Source organism: Eptesicus fuscus, chromosome 5, assembly GCF_027574615.1.
Source record: "Eptesicus fuscus isolate TK198812 chromosome 5, DD_ASM_mEF_20220401, whole genome shotgun sequence".
Lineage (NCBI taxonomy): Eukaryota > Metazoa > Chordata > Mammalia > Chiroptera > Vespertilionidae > Eptesicus > Eptesicus fuscus.
Genome location: NC_072477.1, coordinates 25,704,735 through 25,723,127, shown reverse-complemented (window position 1 = coordinate 25,723,127; position 18,393 = coordinate 25,704,735). Strand labels below are relative to the sequence as shown.

At 46.1% G+C, this 18,393-nt stretch overlaps 1 protein-coding gene across 1 annotated transcript in view; it reads right to left on the bottom strand.

Moving 5' to 3' along the window:
• Positions 1–18,393, bottom strand: part of SLC8A3 (solute carrier family 8 member A3) — a 98,621-nt gene that overhangs the window by 13,713 nt on the left and 66,515 nt on the right. The window contains exon 2 of the mRNA XM_008138899.3: positions 2,436–2,539. Within this exon, the coding sequence (XP_008137121.1) occupies positions 2,436–2,539 (104 nt within the window). The remainder of the gene's footprint in view (positions 1–2,435; positions 2,540–18,393) is intronic.

The following is an 18,393-nucleotide window of genomic DNA, read 5'->3' as shown; positions in this document are numbered from 1 at the left end:
CTGATGCCAAAATATGGAAAGAACTGAAGAAACCAAAAATTAACCCCATAGACAATAGAACAGGAGGCTAGGAAAGAGATATCTTTCCTATTGGCACCTTTCATCTTGGCATCTTGGTCATTGGGAAGAACTGGGGCATATCACACCGATGACTTGATGAAATCTTTGTCTTCTTACCTATGCCCACCCCCTGCCCCCCACCAGGTCTAGGCTCCACCAGGGATTTACTGACATCTCCTTGGAGAGAGAATCTAATGCGGCACAAAGGGGTCCTCAAATGTGGAGAATCCACAGGTGTTTGCGTTTGACCAAGGTTTATCTTAGGTCACTGTCTGTCCTGCTGCTGGTAGGAATTTGTTGGGGAGGCAGAAAAGAAGGGCCTCTTTACTGGTGGAATAAAATCATGGACAGATTTCCAACCTATTCGTCTTGTCCAGAGCCATTGCCTTCTTTCCAGCTGCCCTGGAAAGGTATGGTCCTTTTGCTGCTTTCATTTACACCTAAGTTCTTGGGCCTTGAAAACTGATGAAGCTAGTGACTGCTGCATCCAGCCAGTCATGCGGATGTAGAGTAAATGCACAGGGGAGGTGGGAATGAGGCAGGGCAGGTGTTGAGGCAATTTCTGAGAATAGTCTCAGTGGCAGAATTTGGAGGATTGGCAGGAATATAATCTGGGAAGCAAAGTTGTTGTTTTTTTCTTTCTTTCTTCCAGCACTCTTTGGCAGTCATGCTCATGGCAGCATCTTATTGAGTGGCCAAGGAGGGAATGAGTAATAGAAAATGGAACGGGCTTCTGCTTCTAGAATACAAGGTGTGTCCAAACCAGTGTGGGCATAGAAGTGGTCCAGTCTGCAGAGGGAGTCCAGAGGAGATAATGAGAACTGATCAAGCCTATGGGTCTGAGAAGAAGACCTGTCAGTGAAATATAGTTCTTTGGAATTATAGTTGCCAAATCACTTAGATCTGTCCTTGGAAGAAAGGCTTTATGATGCAAATATGAATTAACTGCAGAATCATCACACCTTCTGACAAACAGGTGGGTCTGTTTAATCTTCCACAAAACTCCCAGCAGCATATGTCTCTTGGAGGGGAGTGAGAATGTCCTCCTCTTGATACTTCCCAAGGGCACTCTTACCCATTCCCATACATATTCCTCCAACACTTTCAAAGTAGTGGCTTCCAATCATTTTCTTCAAGAAGAAATCTTTCCTTACCTCTACTGTGGCTGCAACATAACCAATCCCTTAAGAATGGAACCCTGGCAGGTCCAGAAGAAAGAAGATGAGGCCACTTCTCTGGTGTGGGATCCGGGTTATCTTGGGAGCTGAGTGATATGCTCATTTGCAGATATGAAGCAAAGGCAGCCTTCTGTGAACCATTCAACACCTGTTTCTCAAGGATCAGCACCAGCTTCACCATTTAGAGTCCCTTCTCCAATCGGAAAAGTCAATACTCTGGGCCTGCCCATTATCAGTCCTTCTCCAGGGCTAAGGAGACTTCCTTCCCTTTGCAGACTCTCAATTTTCTGCTTTAAAGATTGTCTTATCCTAAAGTAGCCTGAATTAAGTACCCTACCTTGGACTAGGAACAGAGGTAGAATGGGATGGGGTGGGATGCCAAGGGGAGGAAGAATAGCTCAGGATTGCAGATTACAACCTCAGAAGCCAGCTCTCTCTCAAAGAGTTCTCAGAAGCTGTGGCCTCTGACAAATGGCATACCTTTTCATGCCACTGTCTACCCAACTGTGAAATAGCCAGATAAAACACTTACCTCCATGAAGGGCAGAGGGGCCTATGGGACACTCTGCAAGTGAATAACCTGCCAAGCATTCAACGGAGGTTGGGGAACGCAGCAGAAAACGGTCAAAGCATCATTGCAACATGGGCCCCAGCCCCCCATCAGACCCTCCCCAATTCAATCCAGGCTAGAGAGTGAGGGGTGGGAGGGGAAGAAGGCAGGGAAGGGGCACCAGCATGCATTGCATCACATTCCTTTCTTTTTCTTCTCCTCCCCACCCACCAAGGAATCCCCACATTTACAGGTTATTGTGTATGTGTGTGTGTGTGGCGGGGCGGGGGTGGGGGGGGGGGGGACTGCAGGGGAGAGTGCAGAGGACAGTGGTAATCAGATCATTGGAGCACAAGGCGGAAGTAACTCATGAGGGCAATGAGGAGCCGAGGCTGCAGTGCTGCCCAAAAGGTGGGAAAGGAGGACTTGGAAATAAGCTAAGGCTGAGAAGGCAGAGATGATACCGAAACAGGGTGAGAGCGAGAATACAGGAGGGAAAAGAATAAAAAAAGTATGTTGGTCAAAAGGAGGAAGGAGGAAAAGGGACAAAAAACAGGGAGAAAAAATAAAGTTGCTTTTTAGTTTGTTTTAAAATTTTTTTCTTTTTTGTTGTCTTATTTATTTATTTTCTTTAAAGAATCTCACACCTGATATTCCACGTTCCATCCTTTTCGGTTCACCAAGGGCAATGAAGAAATTCTCTTGCCTTTCGTATTCCTCCTCATCTACTATTTTAACCCTTATGGTTTTCCTGTAGGGACAACAAGAGAGAGAGTGTGTGTCGAATGGGTCGGCAAATTGGTGGGTCACTTGGAGCACAGCCTTTAACATCATCTCCCATCACTCTTGGCACATGCAGCCCAGTCCCGCCGTGGCTTTGACAAGACTAAGGTGGATTGTATTGTTCTGATATTTTCAAAAATGGTCTTAGCTTTTTTTTTTTTTTTTTGTCTTCTTGGTCATAGCTGTCCTTATGGATGAGAGGGAAAGAGAGCCAGGAGGCAAAGAAAAGAGGTCAAAAAGATGAAAGGGATCCAGAAGGACAGCAAGGGAGTGGTAAGGGAGAAGGGGTTGATGGTGGGGAGGAGTCATTTCAGATCCTGCTGATGGTTAGTAGCAAGTGAGTTGGGCAGCACATTCCACTGGGTGTCACATGGTAACAGAGGAATTTCTTTGGGCAGCAGGTAAACTACTGGTCCATTGGGTATGACCCAGGCCCCTGCTACTACAGGAAATATGTCAACAGTACCTAGCTAGGGACTTATTTTCCATTCCTTGTGTATATACCCATTTCTTATGTGAGCCTCATAAAGAAAATTTCATAAGGAAAGTATAAGGAAGGGAAATGAGAGAGAGAGAGAGAAAGCAAGGAGAGTGGAATCCTATGATCTCATTCTTTATCTCACAGGGCTTCCATGGTGGAAACTAACATGTTTTAATACTATCTGATATAGGACAGCTTTTACTATTTATACCTGATGCACTCCTGGGAAGGCGTGAAGAAAATGATGTAAATCATCACATTTTATATCCCAAGGATCCAAGGGGCAAGGTGGTGAGGGTTTCTGTTCATTTCTGGGCATCTCAACAATATACTGTGTCTTTTAAAAACAAATTATCAGAGAATCAAAGTTTTCTTGAAAATAGCTCCCCCCTGAAGACTGGCATGAGACTGGCACAGGCCCATCTTCATGGAGTTGCTGTGTGGGCTTGGATCTCCCTGTGTGGCTCCTCCATGGAACCAAGTGGTGTTGGTGGGTCTCAACAGTGAGCCATGATTTTTTTTTTCTCTCTCTCTCTCTGGACTTAAATGCTTTCTAAAGGGCAAAGAAGTGCTAATAAACAATAGCCTAAAATGTCTAATCAGAGCCTCTGAGGCTCCTCCTCCATTTTAAAGGCAGGCTCATCTTTGCTTTGTAGGAAAAGGTAGGCTGATCTGAGTTGGTTTGTTAGGCACAGGACTTGCTGGTGTGTGTGTGTGTGTGTGTGTGTGTGTGTGTGTGTGTGTGTGTGTGTGTTGTGAGTATACTTTTTGGTCACCTTTCTAGCACTTTTTTGGACACCTTGCTTAGTGGAAAAGACAAAACTCACTGATCGTCAAGAAGCATTTTCTGGGAACTTCTCCCTAGGCCCCAGACCCTGGGCTGTCTAGGAGATGTGAGCCCAGCCTTTTGTCCCACTGCAGGGACTCGGCTGGTGTGATGGGAGTGGGCTGCTGTATGACTATGGGCATGACCTGAAGGGATATGATTGACAGTTCTGCCAGGGAAGGTGTATTGCGGCAAATACTAGCAGCTCCCCCACCACAGTGTTATCTTTCCAGAAGAGGATTTTCCGGCTTCCCTCTTAGGGGCCTGGAGTGTATGGGTCATTTAAGTTGGAGGCAAAAGCTCCATCCACTCTGAGAAGTCCTTTGACTTCTTGGTGAAGCTTCCACTCAGGTCAGAATCCTCTTTCCCACTCTTGTAACTCTCTGCCTCCTTATCTAGATGCTCCTCATAGGGAGAGCAGAGAACTACCAATAGGTCTTTGACCTAGACCTGGAACTCAAACCTGTGCTTTCAGCTCTATCAAGGTCAGGGAGAGAAACACACCTTGATAGCAGGGAATATAACAGATAAGATGGCTCCCAAGGCCTGCATGGGGGAATGGGAAGAACCACAAACAGAATCTAAATCTAAATACAGTGAGTCTCAATGCCCAGGGACTATAAGCTCAGCCCTGGGAATAGCTGCCCCACGGAAATCCGTGCTGAGAGCCTGGGCGAATTTCCAAGGGCTGCTGTCCTGCCTGGCTCTGGTCTTTTTCTTTCCTGTATATTAAGCCATTTAGGAGAATCAGGGAGCTTCATACACATTCTCTCAGAGCTGTGGCTCTCTGTCTCTCTCAGTTTTTCCCCAATATCCATTTACCCATCTTACAAAAATTACCACTGGCTCTTGAGCATCCCTCTTATAGATACCATGTGACAGGCTAGCAGATGTTAGGACACAGCTGGGAGCAAAGAGAGAGGAAAAGAGAGAACAAGAAAGGAAACAAGGGAAAGGGAACCAGAGAGGTAGAAGAAAGGGGCAGAGGAGACAACAGATTGGAGAAAGAAAGAAAGAAAGAGAAGAGGAGAGAAGAATGTTAACGTTAGTGTGGAGGACAGGGTACTACACCTTTCTGAAAACTCATATCCACCATGCGGGGGCCCATCATCTCAATGAAGTAATTCTTGTTTTTCTCATACGCCTCACCATCAATTACCTTGATGGGAAATGTTTTGCTGTGGATGGAAAAATAAGTATCATAAGCAAGGAGTAGAGTGGGGAGGGGGGCAAGCCAGCCAGGAGAAGAAACAGGAAGAGAAGGAAACAGTGAAAAAGTCCAGAAAGGTCAAAGTTTGCCCCAATACCACAGGGGCACGAAGGACAGGGGCTACCCCAGTCCCCTCCCTGCCTCACTAGGCCCCTCCTGGGCTTCATGTGGCTTCATGATATGACCAGATGTGAAGACAGGCTTTACAGTCAAAGGTTCTGGGTTCTGGTCCTAGATTTGCTATGTGACCTTGGACAAATACTTTAACCGGTACACAAGCAGGTTGAATAATGCTTACACATCCCAGGGCAGTTCAAGAGCCATGCAATACTACACATATGATGGCTCAGGCATTTAGGTCCTCCCACAATGCTTGCTGCCTTATCCAGCTGATGGTGATCTGAAAGCTTTATTTTATAATAAAGGGGGTGGGGGGAGTTGGCTGGTGGGAGTCTTGCCTGAAAATCGCAGGAGTTCTTCCTTTCTCTGGGCAGTGACTGTCACAGGGAGCCCAGGAGGCTCCATTCGGCTTGAGTTGCACATTCTGGGAATCCACAATGGGCCTCAGAATCCTATGAGAAGCTACCGAGGCTCTCTCTCTCTCCAAATGAGCTTTGCAGCCCCAGGGAAACATGGACCAGGTCACATTAACTCCAGCGTACTCTGAATTGTGATGAGCTTATAAACCCTACGGTGATATTGTGACTAGCACAATCATATTGGTTTTTATATTAAAAGGTGTTATTTTGCTAATTTAAACATTGAAAAATATAAACCAATTTTAGTAACCCTGTTTTGCATTTCTTTTCTTTCTTTCTTTTTTTTTTTTTCCTATATTACTAGGAGCTTTAAAAAATGAAGCCGGACCTGGGCCAGGCTTCTTCCAACCTTTGCTTAATGATGGGGATATTTCAGGACTGGACCTGAGTCAAGATGTTTAGGCCTGGCCCAGGGGGTGTGAGACACTGCTGGATGGGGCAGGCATGGAGCTGAGTCTCCCTCAGCCATAGGAAGGATGGGATCACGCAGAAACCCTGTCAGCTGCCTGTGGGCGTGCCCCCTTTCAGACTCAGAGACCTGGCCTTTGTTGAGGAGACTAAGGCCTTCAGATCCTCCTGTTATTTTTTGTTATAAAGTAGGAATATCTTTACATTCTGACTTGGGACGACCTCTCTGCTCTACCGAGCTTTTTCAAATCACCCTGAGAGCTGGGTGTCTACAGAGCTTCCTTTGTCCACACTGTCAATCCCACAGAAGCAGATGTGAGTTCATTGCTCCTGAAGTGGATGTAACAGTAGTTACTAATTCACCCTGGCCCCCCAGTGCCCAATGCTCCAAAAACAAAGACTTCATCCCCTCCTTACTTGCTAACAAGCACCCACCCCAGTCACAGACACACCTGACTAGCCACCATCGGAAGGTGAATGTTCAACCTCCAAAAGGCTACAATACTTTGCCCTTCCTTCCCCCAGAGCATGGCATTGGGAGTGGAGACTGACGCCTGGGGTCTCATCCAGCCCCCACCTCTCATTAGCTGGTGACATCGGGCAATTCGCCAAACCTCCCCAAGTCTCATTTGTCAAGTGGAATACTAGAACCTACCTCATAGTGCTCTTAAATGAGATCATGCATGGGAAGTGCTTGACAGGGTGCATGTTTCCCTAGTAAGTGTTTAATAAATAGCAACCCTGGTTACTAAGAGCAGCATGACCTGGTTGGTGGTTTGAGAGTAATATATAAGGGAATCTTATCATTTCCAGCCATTAAGTAAAAAAATAAGGGAAAATCAATAAATAGAACTGGTGACCCAAGATATGGTACAGGCTGGAAATAGAAATCAGGTCAAGAAAGAAGTGGCTAAAGCAGGATGCTAGATCCCAAATGGGTTGAGGGGCTTGGATCGTGAAGGGTGGTAGGATGGAGAGCAATTCTCATAATCTCCCAAAATCTGGTCCTATGCCCTTGTCCTCAACAAGCTCTGGGCTAGATAGATCACATGTCATAAAACATAGCCTGACTTGTGCTTCTTGTGACTTTCAGTGAGCAGATAAACAGAATACAATAAGCCACAAACAACTTTGTTGAAGACAGGGAAATGAGGACAGACATCAGGTAGTGGCAAGAGGAATTTGGGTTAGCTAGCTAGAACCACTTGTTGGAGGGTGTCATGCGTGGAGGAGGCAGGTGTGAGATACCCTCATGAGATCATTCTTGGGGAAGGCACCACATCTGTTTGAACATAAGGTGTCACCTTGCCTGAAGCCCAGAGAAATCCCTTGCAGCTCTTGAAAACCGAGAAAGTTCTCAGTTCTGCTCAAGCCACAAATGAGGCCCAAGAATATTTAAATTCCATCGGAGTCACCAGCCAGGTCTTGAGTTCTCTTTCCAAACTTATTCTTCCCCATTTCTGTCATTGGCACCATCATCTATCAAATTGCTGAAGCCCCAAACCTGGAATCACCATTAATTCCTTCCTTTCCCTCTTCTCCTCCCTGCTCCTTCCTCTAACCCTAATTTATTAATTTGCCACCATCATTCCCTCCACTATCAAGACCTGAATCAAAACGCCATTACTTCTCCCTTGGACTTTGCATTAGCCTCCTAAGAGATTTTTCTGCTCCTGCCTTTGCCTTCTACTTGTAAATCCTTCCCTGCATAACAACCAAGATTAGCTATTAAAAATGCAATCCAGGCCCACAATTGGATAAACACAAAATCCTTCGTGACCTACAGGATCTTGTATGATACTGGTGCCGTTGACCTCTCTGACTTCATTCATAACATTCTCCCCTTGGTCTTTCTGTTCCTTAAATCAAGACCTTTCCCTCTTAGGGCATCACCTTTGCTGTTCTCCGTGTCTGGGTCTATGCTTATCTTCAACCTTTGAGTCTCCACATATACATCATTTCCTTGGAGAGGCCTTCCATGGCCACATTATCTCCTTGGATTTTTTTCCTCCCCACCATCTCCACCTCTCCACCATGGGTCACTTTCCACCATGGTCCCTCTGCTCATTCCCTCCAGTGCACTAATCACAGCCTGAAGTTAGCTGGTTAGTTTATAAACTTACTTGTTTATAGTCTCTCTGTCCACATTAGACTGTGAGTGCCATGAGGACGGGAAACTTGTCTCAAATTTGCCTCTGTATTCCTAGTACCTGGCATAGAGGCCCTCCCTCAACAATGACTTGCTGAGTGACTAATCGTGAATTTCTAACACACTTGAGGCTTCATGAAATCAATCTACTTTGCCTTTTTATAGTAAACATATAACTCATTAGGGACAAAAAAAAATTGAAAGCTATGTTGATGGAATGTCTAAGGATTCTCCGTGAAACAAAGAGGCCAGAATCCCAATGCCATTGAACTACACTCTTAGTTTATTAGCCTGCTAATCGGTTCAGTCTCTGGGAGAGCTCTCCAACAGTAAGCCAGGATCTAACTCATGGGTTTAGGCTAGGGGTTTTGGACCCTAAGTCTCTCCTATTCCCAATTGCTCTTTCCGTCCCAGTGGCACTTACTAAATGATCATGGGGTCAGCTTATCCAGAGCAGCTGTTACTTGAGGCAGGAATGCTTTCTGAGGCTCCAGGGACTGCCCCTGTCTCCGCTCTGAGCCTTCTGCTGCAGGAGGTGTGAAAGCACGCAGCATTCCCAGCTAAGACCTGGCTGTGCTGCTAGGGAGACGCTCCTAGGAGATCTCCCCGCAACAGTCCAGGAGGGATTAGAAAACACATTGCTGAGCTTCCTGGCTGGCTCCTCAGAAGATTCCTTTGCACTGAAGACACCCAATTCCAAATCAGGCCTCTCTGGTGCTCAGGGTACTACAACCACTGAGTTCCTCTCGGGTGAAAGGGGGAGGGAGTCGAATTTACTTGTCAAATGACTACTACAGGGATGTAAGCTAATACAGGCATTTACATTATATTCAGCACCATGAGAACTTTCTTATTTCATGCTTATTTAAACTGTGAAATATATCCATTATTACTTCCCCTTTAAAAAGATAAGACAGCCTGGCCGGCATGGCTCAGTGGTTGAGTGCCAACCTATGAACCAGGAGGTCATGGTTTGATTCCCAGCCCGAGTTTCGAGCTCAATCCCCAGTGTGGGGCATGCAGGGGACAGCTGATCAATGATTCTCTCATCATTGATGGTTCTCTCTCCCTCTCCCTTCCTCTCTGAAATCTATAAAAATGTATTTTTAAAAAATCAAAAGACAAGACAATGATGCTCAGGGAAGTTAAGTAACTTGCCCAGAGTCACAGAGCTGGTAAGCAACAGAGCTGGGATTTTAGCATATGTCTCCTAGTACTCCTATAGCTAACTCCCTACAAGCAAATGGTTAAACTCTGGGTACCATCCCCAAGCTGTGGCCGCAGTGAGGGACCACAGCATTCTCCCATTTAAATTCAGGCAGCGCAGGCAGATAATAAGTGAGTGTGCCTCTGCTCTGTGGTGTGAGTAGGTGGCTTCCTAACCCTTTGGCCCTCCCTTGCTAGAAATAATCTCGAAATAATCTCTGACTCGGTGACCTCGTCCCTCCTGGTTCCTCTGAAGTGACTCTTCACCAGATCAAGAAGGGCTCCTTTTCATCATTTCTAAATTTACACTGGCTGCTCCTTGACCCGGGGCTATAGAAGAGAGCTGATGGCAGAGCTTTTAGCCTTTCCACGGGAGCCTTCACAAGCCTCGCATTTCTGTGTTGGGTTCTTTTTTTAGTCTTTATCTTCCCGGTTGGGCATCAGCAGCTCCCATCTCTTCCCTGGCAGGTTTTTGGCTCTGAACCAGGACAAAAAGCCCCTCCCACTTCCAACCACCTTCTGTCAGCCCAACACGGCCACCCTCCTCACCCTACCAAGGTCTGGGGGAAAGGCTCCTTGTCCCATGAGGAGGTTTAGGATGCTTCCACTTATTCTCTCTTGTAGATAGGGTCCCCCAAAACAGTGCTTCTCAACCTCTGGTGTGCTTATGTATCCCCTGGGGAATCTTGTTAAATGAAGATTCTGGTTCAGAAGGTCTGGGTGGGGCCTGAGATTCTGCATTTCTCACAAGCTCCTTGGAGAAGTCTAACTCTTAAAAATGTAGGTGAAAGGAGGCAGCTGCTCAAATGCTGTTGCTGGTTGGGAAGAGGTGGGGGGGCGGGGCCTAGAATCAACATGTAGCACATCAACCAAAGGCTGGAGTCATTAGGTCCATTCTGACACTACGTCTTGAGGGGGACATTGAAATATACCCAGAATAGGGTGACTAAGGTGATGAAGGGCCTAAAAACCACATTTTAAAATAATTTATTAAAATGTATATAGTGCTTGCTCTGTGCCAGGCACTGTTCTATTCATTTATATTAATTTAATCCTCACAACAAACCTGTGAGATAGGAACATGCCAGGCAAGATGCTATTCTCTCCGCACACATTATCTCATTTAATCTTCACCATCACGGTGAGGTAGGTACTATTTTTTTTTTTTTATCTCCATCTTACAGATGAGGAACCAGAGGCCCAGAAAAGTTAAGAGACTTGCCCAAGGCCGTAGCTAAATAAGTGGCAGAGCTGGGATTCGAATTTCAGACAGTGTGGCTCTAAAAATTGTACTTCTAACCGGGACCTGATATGTGGATCCAGAGGAGAGATTCTCCAGGGGGAGATGACAGCCCCTCCAAATGGCTCTGGGCTGTCACCAGTGCTGCTCCCGAAGCACTGGGGCCACTGGCAGGAAGGCAGGCATCACCTCTACCACACAGCATCACATCAGTGAGGCGAGCCTGCTTAGAAGGGAGTGATTGCCCCATTCCTGGTGGCATTAAAAAGTAAAACGGTGACCATGCATCCAAGGGCCATAGAAAGGATCCTGCATGCTACCTGAGATCAAGAGGATGACCTATAAAAGATCTGCACCCAGTGGTCTACTGGTAAACCAGCCGGCCAGAGGGTGGGGGGAGGAACCCTGATTTGGGGTGTGTGCCTTCCACGGTATAAATTACTCCCACTATAGTCAATTTTAAGCTACTAATAGTTTTAATTACCAGCTTGCAAAATTCCTAAACGTGTAACAATCAGCTCTTGTGAACTGGTGGGAGCCACTTGCAACATACGACTGACAAAGTCAGATTCTACCAAAATGTGTGAGAGAGGTTAGGAAGGGAAAAGGTAGTTCTGACTGACTTACACATTATTTGACCACGTGCTAGTGTTTGCTCAAAATGGGTCACTATCTGAAAAAGTAAGGTATTAATGTGCTTATTCAAGCAGGCCTTTGGGAAGAAAAAGGTTCAAAGGTTTGGCTTTTAAAAGGAACGTGGGTGGGTGAGGAAGCTGTGCTAGGTTGACTTTCTAAAATGTCTCACTAACGATGCTCTGCCCGAATCCCTGGAACCTGTGATTATGGTGAGATGTCACTCCCATCATGTTATCTGATACAGTTGTTACATGCCACAGCCAACCTGTAAATAGGGAGGCCATCCAGGTGGCCCTGATCTAGTCACATGGACCCTTGAAAGCAGAGATCTTTCTCAGGCTGCAGAGGGAGGGGAAGCCAGAGGGATTCCTGCAACAATCTCTTCCAAGCATGAGAAGGACTCAATACGCTATTTCTGATTTGAAGATGGAGGGTGTCACGTGGCCAGGCGTGTAGGCAGCCTCTAGGAACAGAGTGGTCCTTGGATGACAGACAGCAAAGAACAGGGCCCTTCAGACCTCATGCCACAAGAGATAGGATTCTGCCAATAACCTTAATGAGCTCAGAAGCAGACACTTCCTCAGAGCTTCCAGATAAGAGCCTGGCCAGCCAACACCTTGATTCCAGCCTTGAGCAGAAACCCAGACACACCATACCTGGACTTGTGAGCTACAGAACCGTGAGATAGTAAGTGGGTATTGTGCTCTGCCTCTAAGTTTATGACAATTTGTTACTCAGCAATAGCCAACTAATATGGGAGGCTTGTGTACTTTATGAACAGAGCCAGATGATCTCTTGGAACTGTCTTGCAGTATCTATTTGGTAATCAGAATACTTTGCCCTGATGGCAGGGCCACTGTTAGGCTATACAGCACCTTCATGCAAGGTTGAGAAAAGATACAGCCTGGATATATACCGCTCATATACATCCCAGGTGCCTTGCTCTGGCTTGCATAGCAACATGGTAGGGTGCAGGGCTTGGCACAGAGAGCGCTGGCTCGATGTCAGCCTCCACTCAGGGGCCTTTATGCCGTGCACAGCTGGCACAACTGCAGGCAGCAGACCTGCTTGGCAAACTCCCTGACGCACTGTTCACCTACATGCCTGAACCCACAGGAATATGGGACAGGCTAAGGAGAGAGATGGATTTCATTGAAGAACTTCCTGCAACAGGTGGGTGGGAGGATGAGCAGGCAGAGAGGTACAAAGTAGGAGGGAAGGGTGTATGAATGTGTATTGACCATGCTGCTTGCAACTTCTCCATACCTATCACTAGTTGGGCTGGTCAAAGAAACCCCACAAGGCTGTGGTTTCCCCTAGGCCAGTGATGGCGAACCTATGACACGGTGTCAGCACTGACACGCGTAGCCATTTCTGATGACACGCGGCCACTGAGGCGGCCGCATGCCGAGGATGAAACATTTGCAAAATAATGTTTTTTCCTCAAAGTGACACACTACCAGAGTTATGCTCAGTTTTTTGGTGAAGTTTGACACACCAAGCTCAAAAGGTTGCCCATCACTGCCCTAGGCAAAATGTAAGAACATTTTGTCTCCACTGACAATTAAGATCTGACTCCTGGGCGTGTCCATGAACTCATACACCCAGGTGTTGGAAGACTTGATGCTGACGCTATCCATCCTGGAATGTCTGGGCTCATCACCGGGCAGCATAACTGGTGATCAACCTGTGGCTTTCCTAAAGATCCCCTTTCCCAATGCCTGCAGAGCACCTTACCTTTGGCTAAAGGGAAAGGGCATCTGATGCCAGTCAAGGCAAAGTGGTGTCAAAAACCCCGAAAGAGGCCACTCTGTTTCTCAAAGGTCGGGGCAAAGTGAGGGGACTTTCAATTTTTTAAAAAGGCAGTCTTCTCAAGTAGGCACCTTCCTTTTTGAAGGCTGCCTTGAAGGGCAACTCTACAGGGTAGAAAAGATTTTAACTCACAAATTTTTATCCTCTCCACCCTTTCATAGAGAATAAAGACTAAACTCTTCATCCTAGGAATTGGAAGTTCTCTGTAATGTCCATCCATCCATCCATCCATCCATCTACCCACACACCCATTTATTTATCTGAATCATGTTCCTCCCCTTAGTTTGCTTATGTGGAATTTCCATGGGGTAGTGAGTAATACTAAACTCGAGGAAAGTTAGTACCTCCATGGAGGAAATCAATTTACTAGCACTGCCCAGGCAGCTCAAATTGGTCTCGTTTTGAGAATACCACAAACCTCAAGGAGGTTCCTAAGCTTGACTATTGCTTATGGCCACCATGCAAAGATGTATGTGTGTGTGTGTGTGTGTGTGTGTGTGCTCACACATGGGCAAGTTAATGTGCTCATCTGTTGTCTAAATACACTTTTTTTTTTTTTTTTGCTACTACAAGAGTCCTCTCATCTCTATAAGCCACAATAAAGATCACTCTTCCTCTTTGCTGCCCTATGGTGGGGAGTGCTTTATGTTCCTGAATGGATGAGTATACATGTGATCAAGACATATACAATGCAATATTTTTTGCAATATTTTTAAATGTAACTATTTTTTTTAAACTGCAAGAAATCCAGGATGAACAAGATGTCAAAATTTTACATAAAGACAGGACCCGAGCCTGCACTCACATGACTCATCTCACCCTAATCCCCATCCACTCTCGTGTCACCATGCCTGTGGTATAAGGAGAGGACATGGGACTAAAAGGCAAAGGCCCAGAGCTTGAGTTCTGCTGCTGCTTCTACCCTGCTGCTTCTCCAGGCCCTTCCCCTCTCTGAGCCCAGACAGGGACAAGAGGCCTTCTTTCTTTCTTTTTTGTGAGTAACAATATAAGCAAAAAACCACAACCCTTGTTTTTAGAAACCACAGATTTTACTCAGCTGTGTGTGTGTCTGAGTGTATGTGTATATGTGAGTGTGTGCCTGTGTCTGTGTGTGTCTGTGTGTATGTATATGTGCAATAGCCACCCCATCTGGCTCCTGCGTCCATTTCTTTAGCCCTGTATGCACATATACATACACACAGACACACACAGCATGGTTGGCTTTTGATGGAATTTGCTGAATTCTCCCAGGGCAAACAGAATGTAGGGAGGAGGGAAGAGGAACAAAGAACTGTACACATGGACCAGCATCATGGTGGAAACCCCGTCTGCCTCAGCTAGACAGGGGAAGTGGAGGCAGCTGGAAAGGCCTCAGCCCAATTTTTTTTAATGGCCCAATGGGAGACAGCAAGACCTATGCAATGTATGAGGAACCAGGTGACCCATAGTACTCAGCCAATGAGAAACCAGAGGAAGGACTAAATAAATAGGCTATGTTCCCTGCTCCAGGTGTACCTGTACAAAGGGACGTACACCCGCTCTCAAAGAGTGTATTCTGCCTCTGTGTATTTGGACAGATGAGCATTTTCTCACATCTTTGAGCCTCAGTTTCCTGCAAAAATTAAACCTATCTCATAGGGTTTTGAGTGGACTAAATGAGACAATGCAAGTAAAGCTCATAGCATAGTAACCAGAATATAATGAGCAGTCATACACAGAAAGACAAATACCATATGATCTCATTTATATGTGGGAAACAACCCATCATAGATACAGAGAACAGATGGATGGTTGTCAAAGGCAAGCGGCAAAATGACTGAAGGAGGTCAAAAGGTACACACTTCCAAGTAAGTCCCGGCATGTAATATACAGCATGGTGACTACAGTTAATAATGCTGTATTGCATATTTGGAAGTTTGCTAAGAGAGTAAATCTTAAAAGTTCTCATCACAAGAAAAAAATTGCAGTTACATGTAGTGATGAACCTTAACTAGACTTATTGTGCTTATCACTTCACAATATATACACAAATCATTGTATACCTAAAACTATAATAATGTTACAAGTCAACTATATCTCAATAAAATATGTAAAAATACAAGCAGTCATACTGTCGAACCTCAGTGGGAAGACGGGGGAGGGTGTGTGGATGGGAGGAGATCAACCAAAGAACTTAAATGCATATATACATAACCCATGGACACAGACAATAGGGTGGGGAAGGCCTGGGGCAGTGGGGTGGGGACAGGCTAGAAGAGGTCCATGGGGAAGGGGGAAGACATATGCAATACTTCCAACAATAAAGATTTTTTTTAAATAAAATAAAAATAATTGCTGGTACAAGTAAAAATAAAAATAAGCAGTCATAAATGTTACTTAACTTGACAATAGTCTGTTGTTTAAGTTATAACTGAAGCAACCAATAAAAGGGTTATTCTCTCCCTGGTTTCCAGAATAGGGTCAAAAGAGGGTGAGATAATTGGGGGGTTGACAAGTGCTAGTTTGGAACCAGGCAGGGAAATTCCTGAACTCTGTGGTCTGGACTGAGGGAGAATTACAGACAAAGGGATGTGCCTGGAGAGGAAGGTGTGCATTTCCTCAACGTCATTCCTCACATTCCTATCCCAGCATACGGACCTTGGCTTGTCTTTAGGAAGTCTGTTTGGAAATGAGGATTATCTTTCTCCTGCACCTGCTGCCCCAATGTTAGCTGCATGCCTTTCAGAAGGTAACCTTCCCTACCATCCTAGACTGCTCTTTGTTCTCTCCTGGGGTGGGAGCCCAGGGGGTGGGTGCAGAGGCAGCTTATTTGCATATTTTCATCCCATTGGTTAGAGAAGGGCCTTCTAGGGTCCTGTCTGATCTCCAGGGGAGTATGTGTGGAAGAACCAACAGTACGGATTTGTCCTACAAAAGTCTCCTCAACCTTGGAGGAGGAGTTCTCACTAGAGGTCAAGTGAGTGGGCGCAGCATTTGAATTCACTTCCTTCTAGCCTGATCCTGGCTGTTTCTGTTGACAGATAAGCGCCCCCAGAGATGTAAGAATCTAGTTCTGCAGGCCCAATCAGTGGCAATTTCTCAAGCTCCTTCCCCACCGGGCCCTCACCTCACCACTTCTCCTGAGCTATGCTCCCTTACTAGTTGAGGTGGTGAAAAGAATGTTTCCCTTATAGAACACATCTGCCCTTCCTCCAATTGCCACCTCTCAACCCCCCCGTTCAGGGTCAAAATGTTTGCAGTCAATATTCATTGCAAGAGAAACTTCGGCATATTCTTGTTCTCACGGTGGAAATAAAATGAGCTTCGGAAAGCCTGGGTTCACAGAGAGGCAACGGCCGGCTGGCAGGAGCCTGCCCCAATGCCTCTGGACCCTCAGGTAGAAACATGTTTGCTTACCCTGCACATCTGTGGGCTGCTGCCTTTCCAATGGCATTCAAGGCATGCAGTGGTTAGGCGTAGCATTCCACCTGAAATGGAAGGCGGTGGCATCCCAGGGTGATAACAGAAAACATAACGACAGTGACAGTAATATAATACCTTTAAAATTCTACATCTGCCTGGAGGGCCTTTAATCAAGGATTTCAAAGCACATCCCCCAGATCTTGCCCATTCATCTGCACCACATCCCTGGGAAAGAGCTGGCAGGGAGGGAAGTAGCAGCGCACTACAAATAGAGCACTGTATCATTATCTTTGATGCGAACACTATGTATTTAGACAGCATTTCTCTAAAGAGCTAAAGGGCTCCACACACATTATATTATCTAATTCTAGCTCATTCATACAGCATCCCCCATATTTGCTGCCTTGCAGGTAGTTTGGAAAAGCCTTGGATCCACACAAGCTCACAGCTGTAATGCCTACTCCTCTCCGCCCACTCCTGCTTAATCCACAGGCACTTCCCAGTGCTGCCCCTGCTGACCTTAAGGAGCCAAGACCACAGCACGACTCACCTCGTCTACATAGCACACATTCGGTTTTATGCCAGTGACACCAAGGGCTATAGGGAAAAGCCATATACATTTCCTGTCAGACTGCACTTGGGTTTAGTTGGTTGGGTTGTGAAAGCTCCGTCTCTGTGGCTCTCAGATGGACTTCCTGATTATTATGAAGACACAAGGCAGGCTTTGGGTTTGCAGGGTGCGCTGATCACACAGGCCCATGGCCCACACTGAGCTTCTAACACAATCTCTCCATTCACATTGAAAGTGCACATTACCCTTAAACCTGATCAAGTGGGTTTTTTCATGTGTAAGAGCTTCTGTATTTCCCTTCTGCTGACACCATCAGGGAGCTGATGTTCTTCTGTTTTGTACTTACAGTACATCTCACAGTTGTAAAGAATCAATCAAGTGTGTAATTATTTCCTTATTTGTCTTCCCCACTGCCCTAGACTCTACAAGGACTGGAGCTGTATTTGCTCTCGTTGTCTCCATATCTCCAGACTGAAGCACATGTCCAATGCTTAATAAATATATGTGTTGAATGAATAAATGAGGGGATGAGGGACGGTATGAATCACAGTGAGCATTCTCTGGTTTAGAGTTTCTAATCATGCCCTTTTTGCACTGGCTTAAGTTCCATTTGTGGGCATCATAAGGGCCTCCACTCCCACTGCACATCATCACGTGGTCTCACCAGATGCCCCCTTCATTCTCCCAGCCCTGGGGGAGCACACAGAGGTTTCTTAAGTAAAAGTCATATATGTGCCTTCCCCTCCCCATCTGCATCCCATTAGGCCTCGTCTCCTCCAATAATTTAATGGCGGTCTGGCCTCAGCTTATTCATTTGACCTTCTCAAAAACCCAACATCCCCTGCAGCAAACCCTCTTGCCTGCACCTGTGTATGTGGTAGAAAAACACAAACTCTGGGGTCCCAGAGATGTGGGTTAAAAGTCTGAGCCTGTTGCTTACATACAAGCCGTATGACCTTGACCAAGTTCCTAGCCTCTTTGAGCTTCGATGTCTTCAGCAGTAACATGGAGAAGGTAGAATCCATTGGGTGGTGTGGGCTAAATGAGAAGACAGGGGCAGCAGGCTCAGTAACTGACTGTTCCCCATCCTACCCCTCTATCCTTGACCCTTCCTTGACCCACCTTCCCCTTGGCTGTCACTCATCCTTTGGATGCTTCTAGCTGTCACCCCCTACGTTTTAGACTACATGCTGAAAGTGTTGAGACTCAGACTATATTTAGATGCCTTCGCTCTTTTATTTTTTATACCACTGTGTCGCTATGGTGATGGGGGGAGGGAACAGGGGGAGGACAGCCTGAAAGGAAGAATGGAGCTCAGCCATGAAGATCAGTGGGTCTGGCC